General features: G+C 32.7%; 2 protein-coding genes across 2 annotated transcripts in view; both read left to right on the top strand.

The window, feature by feature from the left end:
• The window catches only part of LOC117118305, a 12,617-nt gene extending 6,844 nt beyond the window's left edge, over window positions 1–5,773 (top strand). The window contains exons 5-6 of the mRNA XM_033262877.1: window positions 5,001–5,043; window positions 5,198–5,773. Coding sequence (XP_033118768.1) covers window positions 5,001–5,043; window positions 5,198–5,412 — 258 coding nt within the window. The 3' untranslated portion in view covers window positions 5,413–5,773. The remainder of the gene's footprint in view (window positions 1–5,000; window positions 5,044–5,197) is intronic.
• Window positions 5,774–11,926: 6,153 nt separating this feature from the next.
• Window positions 11,927–12,197, top strand: part of LOC117118221 — an 8,836-nt gene continuing 8,565 nt past the window's right edge. The window contains exon 1 of the mRNA XM_033262743.1: window positions 11,927–12,023. Coding sequence (XP_033118634.1) covers window positions 11,927–12,023 — 97 coding nt within the window. The remainder of the gene's footprint in view (window positions 12,024–12,197) is intronic.

Below are 12,197 nucleotides of genomic sequence, written 5' to 3'. Positions count from 1 at the left end.
ACCTTGTTGAATTCGGTTAATGTCAGTGAGTTTGAGAAGGTTTAAATTGGAAAATAAGAGAGAGGAATGAGACCGTGGTGGAGCGCCAGATATGAGTCTAATAGCTTTTTTTTGGAGAATGTGGAGTTTGTTAATGTTGGTTAAATAGGTATTGCCCCAAACGATATTGCAATAGCTCAAATAAGGAAGGATTAGGGGGCAGTAAAGGATACGTAGAATATTATGGGGTACAAATTGGGATAATCTAAAAACAATACCAAGACTTTTTGAAATTTTATTCTCAGTTTCGTTGATATGCTTTTTCCATGTAAGCCCGCTGTCAATATGTACTCCTAAGAACTTGACTGATTGAACAGAGGGTATGTCATAGCTGTCAATTATACACATCTAGATGTGTATAAGAGATGGTATCAATACATTTTAACTTCTGTGGGGTCCCAAACAGGATGAAGTTACATTTCTTATGGTTAATTGAAAGTTTGTTAGCAGCAAAGAATTGGGATAAGGGAATCAGGTTGGATTTGACAGTATCAAATATTGATTGGATATTATGATCAGAACAAAACACAGTGGTATCATCTGCATAAAGAAAAAAATTAAGTAACTTTGAGGATTGACTGATATCATTAACGTATAAAATAAAAAGGAGGGGCCCCAATAAGGAGCCTTGAGGAACTCCACAAGTAATTGGCCTGTAATTAGACATAGAGGTTGAATACATAGTACACTGGGCCCGGTTGGAGAGGTAACTTTTTAGAAGGCTAAGGGCGGGGCCGCGAATTCCATAATGGGACAATTTAAATAAAAGAATATTGTGATCAATGGTGTCGAAGGCCTTGGAAAGATCTATAAAAAGTCCAATTGCAAGCTGGCGATTTTCAAAAGCATTAACAATTTTGTTTGTTAAATCGATAAGGGCCATTGAAGTACTGTGTCCTTTCCTGAAACCGAACTGTTTTTTATAAAGTATCTCGTATTTAGTAATAAACGAGAATATTCGATCGTAAATTACCTTTTCCAAGGCCTTCGAAAAAATGGATAAAATTGAAATGGGATGATAGTTAGAGAGGTCAGATTTGATGCCTGATTTGTAAATAGGGGTAACGTGCGCTAACTTCATCCTGTCTGGGAACACACCACTGGTTAGGGCAATGTTAAATATATGGCATAATGGACGAGAGATGAGATTAGCAATGTATTTGATGGCTTTAGTATGGAAGTCGTCAATACCTTTGAATTTTTGTTTTTAAAAGAAGCAAGTACTTGGGTCACTTCAGCCTCATCAACTGGGGTAAGAAATATGGAATTATTGGTTGGGTTTGGGAGGAAGTCTTTGAATGATTTATTGGCGTGGGGAATTTTGTTTGAAAGGGAAGGTCCAATTTCGACAAAGTATTTGTTAAAAGCATTAGAGATTTTATCTGGATCTTTGGTCAATTCTTGATCACAATTAAAGGAGGTATTGGAATGTTGACTACTTGATTTATTGATTAAAGAATTAATGGTTTTCCAAGTTGCCTTGATATCGTTTTTATGTTCGAGAAATGTATTTTGGAAATGTTTTTTTTTTTGTGTTTTTGATAATATAATTTAATTTGTTGCGGAAAATTTTGTAGGCTCTTTCGTTGGTAGTAGAGGGGCAGTGGAGAAATTTAGCATATAATTTCTGTTTATATTTAATTGATTTAAGCAAATCATCGGACATCCATGGTTTAATCATACTACATTTTTGGGGGGAATTTAGGAGAGGAAAATGATTATCATAAATTGTCTTTAATGTGGTTTCAAAATTTGAATAAGCTTTATTAGGGTCCTGAATATTCATGACTTCAGACCACTGTTGAGTGGACACCTCACAACGGAAGTTTTCTAAGGTGGTGGGATTAATTTTTCTAAACTTGGGATTCTCTTCCTTATTTGAGCTATTTACAACACGTGAAAAATAGGAAATATTAAAAACAGGGAGATGATCAGAAATGTCGCTATAGATTAGTCCGCTCAAATTGGGAAAGTCAAATTGATTAGTAATGATATTATCTAACAAGGTAGCTGAGGTTTTTGTGATACGAGATGGTCTGTGAATTCGGGGAAGATAATGATTGCCGAAAAAAGAGTTGACCAAGTAGCGAGCACAATTATCAGACTCATACTTCAAGATATCGATATTAAGGTCTACGAGAATATAGACAATTTTGTTTTCACTTGATAATTTGGAGAGGACAGTGTCAAATTCATCAGTAAATTGCAGAGGGTCCAGGGATGGGGATGTATATACAGTCCCGACGACAATGTTTTTGGAATTGGGTCTTGCAATCTCAATAAAAATTGATTCACAGTTAGAGGGGTGAAGACGAAGTCATGTCTAGTAGAAAATTGAAGACTATCATGAATATACATGGCTACTCCACCGCCGTCTTTATGTGTTCTATGGTGGGAGACAAAATTATAATTGGGGAGCTGCACCAGGGGATTATCGTATTTGATCCAAGTTTCACTCACTCCAATAATATCAAATGGTAGTTTGAGTGATGCCAAGATTTGTTTAATTTGATCAAAATTTTTTTAAATGCTTCTAGAATTAAAATGAATAGTAGAGAAAATTTCATTGGAGGTTTTTGTGACAGGGAAGTCATCAGGGTCATAATATTCTGAGATATTTTGATTATTATTAGAAAAAAACTGAGAATCGGGATCAATATTTGAGGTAAAATTATCTGAATTGTTTAAAAAGGGAGAAAAACATAGGTTGGATAACCAATCAGGACTCGAGGTGCTGTTACAACTACAATTAACATGAGACATAATAACATAGAAAAAACAAAACACAAACAATCACATAAAAAATACAATTTTAAAGCAAAAGTTACAAAAGATCAAAGAAGTCAGAAGTATAAAAAAGCTCAAAAGAATAAAAAATTGCATGAAAAGTTAGAAAAATTAAGGTAGGCCTAAATAATTAAGATAAGTAAATGGTGTAAAAAAAATTAACAAAAATTATAAATAATATACATATATAAATTTTTATAAATATACAGAATATACATACAAATAATAAAAATAAGAATAATAAATAAATATATATATATATAAACATACAGTATATACATACATATAATCATTATAAAAAATATACTGTATATATATATAAAATAAATAAATATGAAACAAAAACAATGACCATTAATAATAAAACATAAAAAATAAATAAAATTAATATAAATATGAAGACAAAGTTAATAGCTAAATAATAACAGTAGACTGTGTACTATGTGTGTAATTACAATATTTTGTGACAAGTGGGTGAAATTATGCACAAAAATTTAAATTTTGTACCAACATTTATTATTAAGTTTTATAAGAATATAAGTTTTACAAGAATATCTTATAAGGCTGCTAACAAATGATTGTATTTTTTGCGATTCATATGCAACTAATTCTGTTGTTTGAAAGTACTCCAATGTGATTATTCCTACCAAAGTGTGTATCAGATACAAAAATATGTAAAAACTGGAATGAGAGACCTGACTGGATAAAATATAATTGATGGCCTAAAATATGGAGGAAGTGTCAAAGGTCAATATGAAAGAAAGCAAATTCCTGTTTACTGTATGGTGCCACAGGATCACACACATCTTAAGTACAGTTCAGGAAACAATTCTTTACATACTGTAGTATTACACAAAGCAAGGAAGCATATTACCACTCACCAACAACGCAGTGTTGGGTGGGAAAGTGCAGGCAGTGACATAAATATAATCATTCTCAATCTTAACTAATGTACTATATGAGTCAATTCCACCACATTCTACTTCTACTCCCAGGTATAAATATGACAATAATTGTTGAGAAGCAAGTTTTCATGCTTTTGTATGTTCGTTCTACTGACGAAAAGAAAAGTTCTTATATTTTAAGTTTTTTAATAACTAACGAGAAATGTTGACAGAGCCTTCCACCATGGACTCCATACTTCGGAGGAAAAAAATGTTTTGATATGTTGTACAACCGATTTTTCTAAGACACAAAAAGTATATTTGACGAAAAACTTTAGAGTGGTTAATGAGATACACATTTTCAAATATTTTTAAAATGGGGGAAAAGGGTGGTTGTGCCCCCCTTTTCCCCAGTTTTTCCCGATATTAAAAAATCTGCATCTTTTTTTTTCTTTACCGTAAATGGTGATACTTCCAGCGTATCCTAGAAGGTTGGCTGATATCAAGGGGCCCTTCTAAATAATAAAAATAATAATGTGATGCTTTTATCAGTGAAGTCTCTTTATGAGGCTTAGGGAGCTGTGACAGGAATTGAACCCAGGACCCTGAGATTAGAAGGCAGGCACCTTAACCACTAAGCTACTCCACTCTCATAACTGCTTTCAATATTTTTTGTTAAATATGTTCATGTGTCGTAGAAAAATCAATTGAAAATATATTTAATTTTAAGTTATTTTTTATACAAAATGAATAATTGTCCGAAGCATTGATTAGGGAGGTGTCTGTTTACTTTCATTTGATATTTCTGATTTCACATAAATTATTAATTTCATATCCAATGGAGAAGCGCCATGACTTGAGCATTCTGGCTGTTGTTATTACTTGTATTTGAGGGGGTTGTCATATTTGAAAATTTATTCATATATGACTAATATTAGATTTTAAAAAGGACACAGTAAAGGCATATTTAACTAACATTCACTAACCTATTAAAATTTATCCAATTTTATGACAACAGTCATGCAAACAAAATTAACCTTTATTGATTGAACCAAAGAAGTGAAGTCACTGATTGGCAAATTTCAGTTTATTAAATTTATCCACTAGGCATTCTCTATTCCCCACTGTGATGCAGGTCTGCCATTGCCATGGAAATATAGAATTCAAAATAGAGGTGCGCCTTAGTGTACAATTTGAATTATATCAGACAAAATCTTGGATCTAATTATAGTCAAAATTGTATTACAGTAATAATATCTAATATTGCACATCTTTTCTCTTGCATTGCAGGGTATGGGCCAACATCAGTATGCATCTTATGTTGTTCAACCTGGTATGTTTGTTTTTATATCTTCATTATTAAACTGCCTTAAAATCCACCATCTTGTGAGAGTCTGTATGTCACCATACAACATTTGACAAATTTGCAGTATTTTACTAGAACCCAACAATAGTAGTTTTTTATTTTAAGTATATTTCTATCACAGGCCAAACTGTTAACCAAGGTCAGGTTGCCATCCAAGGATATCCCATGGTGCAGCAGCAGGTTGTTGCTCAACCACAGCTCACGGGTCAACCACAGTTTACAGGTCAACCACAGGTCATGGGTCAACCACAGCAGAATGTCCAGTACATGGGTCAAGCCACTGGACAGCTGCCTGCCTACACCGAACATGAGACTAAAGAAGTTCCTCTAGTCTGATTCATCTTCTGTAAGCATTGGTTTCCATAAACAGAAGATACTTTAAAATAATATAGTTAAAATGTTATGCTAACCTCACATGACTCTAGCTTCTAGGTGTCGATATTGTATTCCGTAGATTAATTTGATTAATTTATATTATTATCAAGTGTGCCACTCTCTGATGTTGAATTGCGTACATTGACAAAATCTCAAGAATGTATAATTTAAAGAGGAAATTATATGATCTTAGGCCAAATGAAAAAAATTATTGTGTTGGCCACGCCCGACCGACCCAAAATGTTCAAAATTGACAGTTGGCATTTTAGTTTTTTTTTTGTTTTTTTTTACACATTGAAAAATATTTTTTAATGAGCTAAAAAGGCTGGAATAGCAGGGCTCGATTTAGTACTAGCCCGGCGTACATTGTCTAGTAAAAACCGCTCCGGGCTAGCCTATTTACTCCTCATGTTGCCCGGTTGTCTAGTGGAGAATTAGCAAGAAAAACATTTTCATTAAAAAAAAAAAAAAAACGGAACTTTCGAGACAATCCCTGCACAGGAGGTACCGCAGCCCAGAGAGTACACTCTAGCTAGCTTTCAGCTCTCCACATGCGTGAGTGTTTAATTATCAAGATGATCCCCAAGTCATTCACCAACCAACCACTACTGTGGATGGCATGTTATCTTTCTCTATAGAAGATCGTTTGATCGTTCAATCTGGTTAATTTAGGTAGTTAGAACATTTAATTTAATGTACTACCTTATATTCATATTATTTTCTCATAATGATATTTTTAAAATGTTCAACTTTCAATAATTAAGTACTTCAAGGCTATAGGTAGGCTAGGCTAGCCTAGGCCCTAGGTCTTGTCTAGGCCTGGGTAGCCTAGCCTAGCCTGGCCTAAGCAAGATTTATTGCCATTGGGGGCGAGTGACTTGAGACCTAAATATTTAACAGGTGCATTGTTTTGATTGATTTCTGGGCCCTTTGTTAAATATTAGAAAGCAAAAGTTATAACCGGGGAGATGTAAAACATGCTCATCTGTCCTGTCCCTGTTATAACCAGAGTCGATTTTGCAGCATGGGTGATTTTTTTTAATTTATTTATTCAACAATATTTTGAGAGGGTAGCTCAAACAGCAATGCTACAGAAATTGAAAATCAACCTTCAAATTTAATTGTCGCTAATAAATATTGTGAAACAAAATTTTTTCCTGTCTGTGGGCTAGTAAAATATTCTGTGGGCTAGTAAAATCTCTAGTAAATTAGCCCAGTGGGCTAGTTACCAAAAAAAGTTAGGGCAAGCCCTGAATAGGCCTATCTTGTGATGGTAGGCGATGCAACAGTGTTATGCGATCGTTTCGCTCTTCAATATAGATTTTAATATGGTCTTTGTTGTATTTTTGTGTATTTTATACTTTAAGGCATAAACAATTTTTGGTAAAAATATAATTTAAAAAAAAACTTTCCCTACTGACCTACCTATTTTTTGGATTTTTCCAAAACGTGGCTAACACAAGAATTTTTTTTATTGTCCTTATATACAGTATATTTGCCATGATAGATTACTATATAAAGGAGTAGGGACATTAAAAATACTTGTAGAAGCATTTTTATATTAAAAAATACATTTTAGATGTCTTTTGAGGTTACTGATAAGTCAGCCTTTATAAATATCCAACTCTCCACTCACTATATGCTGAAGTTTGCGGAAGAAAAATGGATACACTGATAAATCGATACCGCAAAAACCTCGAATTGAAGCTCTGGGCTTCTTTTTTTTTGTGAAATTTGGATGGGCTTCTTTTCAAAATGAATGAATATCATGGAGTGTATTTAACTGGCATTAAATCACCTAAACTACTGTATAAATGAAGCATGCATTTATTTTGTTTTCTGAAATTCATGTATAGTGTATGTAATTTGTAATGTCTCAAAAAGTAGCCTATGCTATTTTGTTCTTTCGAGGCTAATTTTATGCAAACTAAAGAGGAGTTGCTTCAATTTGAGATGGGCTTCATCTCAAGATTAAGTCCACTGGGCTTCAATTCGAGATGGGCTTCATCTTAAGATTAAGCCTACTGGGCTTCAATTCGAGGTTTACTGTATTCAAGTCAATTCAAGTTTTATTGTCCAAAAAGAAATTCACTTCATTTAACATTGACAAACAATTATAAAATATATAAAAATATAGTTAAAACATTAAAGTATAAAGGGATATAGGCTAATACGTCGTCCAAAGAGTAAGATGTGTATAAGAGACAGATATAATATATATATATATGTATATGTATATACTTTTTTATAGATATTATTAAGTAAATTTAAGGATTTATATTTGAATTGCATTTTATAATTTCATAAATAGAACCAAGAGTATGTTTTTGATACTTGAATTATATGATTGGGAGCAGTTATAGAAAATTGTGAGTTTTCGATATTCAACAACTTAAAACGTAATGACACCATGTTAATTTAACTGTACATCCAAACAAAAATCAGAATTGATTTGAAATACAACATAAAACGTACACGATGCCTGTTACGATTGAGTGAATTCATTGTAAATTTTCGATGTACGTCCTCAATCGAAAGCTCTCTAAAAAAGTGGGAGAACATCACTTGGGCTCATTGCTTTTTAGTCCTGGCTTGCAATTTAGTCAGAACTTCTCTTAAATTCTAAGCCTCAGCACTTTCTTGCCGAATATAAGCATTTTTTATGTTATGCTGATTCTACTACCTTTTTAAAATGTACAAATAGAGTATAGCATGTATAACCATAATATATGTACACAGGTATGACCTTGTTTATGTGAATACTGTACACATTAGTTAATAACAGCTGTTTGTAGTTGAGACAGGAATCCTTTGTGGTGTGATCTGGCTGCATTTATATGAACGAAACCATCATGATTTTATCTGGAATCTTGCAGGTGTGTGCTGTTTTCCCTTTGGTCATCATTTCAGTTTTTACAGCGCATTATATTATTATTGTTGTCTTTGTACTCTTTTTGTTGTTATTTTGTAACCTTTTTTAGCAGTGTTTTTCTTCTTGAGCCTACTTCTTACTTTTCCACCATCGTGCAATATATGAAAAATGAAATTAAAAGGATCTTGATTGTTATGGTATTTGTCAGTATTAATACAAATCATTTTAGCTTTTTCTCCCTAGCATATATGATTTTTTTTTTCTGAAATCCTTCTGAAAATTGTAATTGAAGATTGATTTGTGTACATTTTTCAACTTCGTGGTCTTCCTGAAAATTTCCTAAAATGACTCCACATGAGGGTGCTGTGTAGTATTAAACCACAACCAGAATTGCTATGTGTTAACATTTTGGGATAATCTTCTTTTTTAATTCAAAATACGTAATCTGGTATCCTCTTCTTAAGATCATTCGTATATACAGCTTGATAATCTAAAGTTTAAGACAACTCATTCTAATGAAGTGCCATGATCAGTATTGTTTTTTGTAATTTTTGCTGATTGTGATAATCTACAGCAATGGGTTGTGAACTAATGCGGTCGCCAAAATTATTAAAAGGTCGGTAGACTCTTGGATTTTTGAAAGATTGAATTTATATCATGCTTAATTTGCTGTTAAATAAAGACACTGCTTTCTAAGTATAATTTTACTTCTACTTTTGGGTATTTATTTTTAACGTCTAGGGAAATGGGTCATCGGCAAATCGCCTGGACATTTGTTTTGGTCGTCGGCCAAAGAGTATGAGATCCGCTGGTCTGGCATGTGTACTGATGTAGACAGTATTGTATTATAGTATATTGTACTACTATAGTTTTTAATTAATGGATTTGAATAAACTTATAACCATTTTCAAATTACTGTAGTTAATTGTTGTGTGAATTGGTGTGCATTACATCAGCAACATTACTTATTGAACATGTTTCCTACAGGAATATATCTTAAAATTTATAAATCAGTTTATACAGATAATAATGATGGTAAGTACTAATGTCGATGATGATATTGATGGTGATGATTATGATAACATTTATATTAATATTGATGATAATGATAATGTTCTAATATTATAATAATTACAAAAAGTAAAAAAAAAAAATAAAAATAAAAAATAAAAATTAAAGTAAAAATTATAGTAATAATAAAGAATGTAAAGTATCGATTGTAAAATTGTAAAACAAATAGTAATATGGTACCGTTGATAATGGTGATGATAATATTGATAATATCAACTATTACAATAAAGTCTAATGAAAACGATCATATTATTAAATTTTATTAAAGTAATCAACAATATTAACGCTAATGAAAAATAAAAATTAATAATTTATTTGTCTTGAGGTATATTCATTGCTTGCATATTAGTTGCAGGGCAATGGGCTGGTTATTGGTCGAAGTGAGAGAGAAGCCCCGACGGCCAAAGCGGGGAAGGAGAACAAGCGGAAATTCGGCTGTGAAACAAGGGATTATGTGGTCCAGATTCACAATCTATGCAAGTTTTGGTGCAATGTTAAGGGTTGAGCGGCTTAAATAATCAATTTCAGAATAGGGATTAGCAATTACAAAATAACCGTACTGTACTTAGATAGGCAATTTAGTATTTTATTATTATTTTTTATCCGACGACGACCTAGTCGTGGCGTCGGACGACAAGGGGGTCCGAACCTGTAAGATGAGGGGAAAATTCCCGATGCCCCTCCCCCAACTGCTGGTACCACTGCTATTGTAGTGTTTATGTTGCTTACATATATAAATACAGTAAATTAAAAGCAGTATGAAAGTATTGGATAACAGAATGGTTAACTCCGGAGTCCAGTTGTGGTATATATTTAGGGGTTTGTTTTTTTTTAAATTTATTTTGTCATCCTCTAATCATAGGCTTACAGATTTTGGAGACCACTGCTTAGGTACTGTCTCCCGATGATGTCCCGATGTCTAAGATTCGAGAGCAACGGGTACGATTTTCTAAATTATGTGTAGCGCCCCCTACTTCGTGGCAGTACTTTTAACGTTCCATTGCCTGCATGATACCTTGCTGCATACAAAATCAGGGCAGTCGGACCTCTTGCAGTTTTATACTCTTTGGTATCAGCAATGATGGATTACTATATAAGGAAGGATATTTTGTAATAAATTTAAGAATTTTTTCATTAAAGTTGTAGGAAATCGGGAGCATTATTTTTCTGTTCAAATCCTACAGCTGGTGTTTTATATACCGTCTTCTGTTACGGCTTTCCTGCCCAAGCATTTATGATCGTAGTTATGCTGATTAATTGTTATGACATTGGCAATGTACTGCAAAATTAATCATTGTAACTTTTCCATCATATTTTTTTTTTAATTCTTAAAAATATACTTGCAGATTTGTTTGTATACCGAAAAGATCGATTATAACAGAATAAAGTTGGCTGGAGAAAACTAGATGATATCTGTGAGATTAACAGATGGTTACCCTCTGGTAAAAGGTTAAAATCACAAACCTGTGTATATCCATTAGAATTCTCAATCAAAAATATCAAATTATGTTTTAGGGCCTGACTATATGTATATTGATGTTTTGTCGTTTGCTATGTGATGTACGATTTTCCGAATGGACACAAAGTAAATAATCTTGAATCTAGAATATGCCCATGTACTAAACTTCAAGATTATTCATTTAAATGAAGTACTATGCCCATTATTATTATTATTATTATTATTATTATTATTATTATTATTATTATTATTATTATTATTATTGTTGTTGTTGTTGTTGTTGTTGTTGTTGTTGTTGTTATTATTATTATTATTACTATTATTATTATTATTATTATTATTATTATTATTATTATTATTATTATTATAAAGATATGAAGTTTGCGTCAGGAAACATCACTCCTATGATTATTATTATTATTATTATTATTATTATTATTATTATTATTATTATTATTATTATTATTAAGAAGCGAGGCAATCACAGTAGGCCTGCTGTACATAATAGCGTAAATTGGAGTGAGTTTTGCCCTATCTGACATGTTATCCTACTGAATACACAGTACTATAACGTTCCAAAATATTTGCAAAAAAAATCGAGTGGGAATCGAACCCACCGACCTGTAGATAATAACGTTGCAGTAGGCCTACCCGCTGCTACTTGGGGATCGGATTCTACATTTTTTTTAACTAAGTACGTGCTCATTGATCTAGTAGTTAGGACACCAGGCTTGGTATATGGGGGTTGTGGGTTCGAATCACTTGGAAATAATTTTGGAACGTATACTAAATATTCAGTACGATAACACGTCAGGTAGGGCAAAATATTACTGGCTGACGCAAACACACATCGATTGTTCATTCATGTATAACAATAGCATTCGGTAATAATAATATCAACATCAACGAGTCTTTTGAGCATGACTAGTAGAACGCCATTTTAATATTGGGGAGTTCAACATTCTTTGATTTCAAATACTGTAAATGGAAACACACTATATGTAATGTATAGTAAGTTGTCTATATTTGCTAAATTAATTAGAAAATAGACTCATAAAGAACACTACACCAATATGGCGGAAATCCTCAACCTATTTCCAGCACTGTCGGGAATGATGTCTTTACCGAAAATCGTATGTGAAGATGACCCAAAAACGACAGAGGTAAATTGTATGCATAATCGTACATTCTCTCCCAGAGTGATATCGTATTAAAATGCATTTGTGCAAATAATATTGTACGGTAGGTCCTATAGAAGTAGCCTATTAGTAGGTCACTGCCGGGTGTTCAAAATGCACTTGCTAGATATAGGCCTATGAGACTGAACCCGATGACATACGGATA

This window comes from Anneissia japonica, unplaced genomic scaffold (genome assembly GCF_011630105.1).
Source record: "Anneissia japonica isolate Jap-2015-1 unplaced genomic scaffold, ASM1163010v1 scaffold288173_len209237_cov177, whole genome shotgun sequence".
NCBI classification, from domain to species: domain Eukaryota; kingdom Metazoa; phylum Echinodermata; class Crinoidea; order Comatulida; family Comatulidae; genus Anneissia; species Anneissia japonica.
This window is presented reverse-complemented; position numbering and strand designations above follow the sequence as displayed.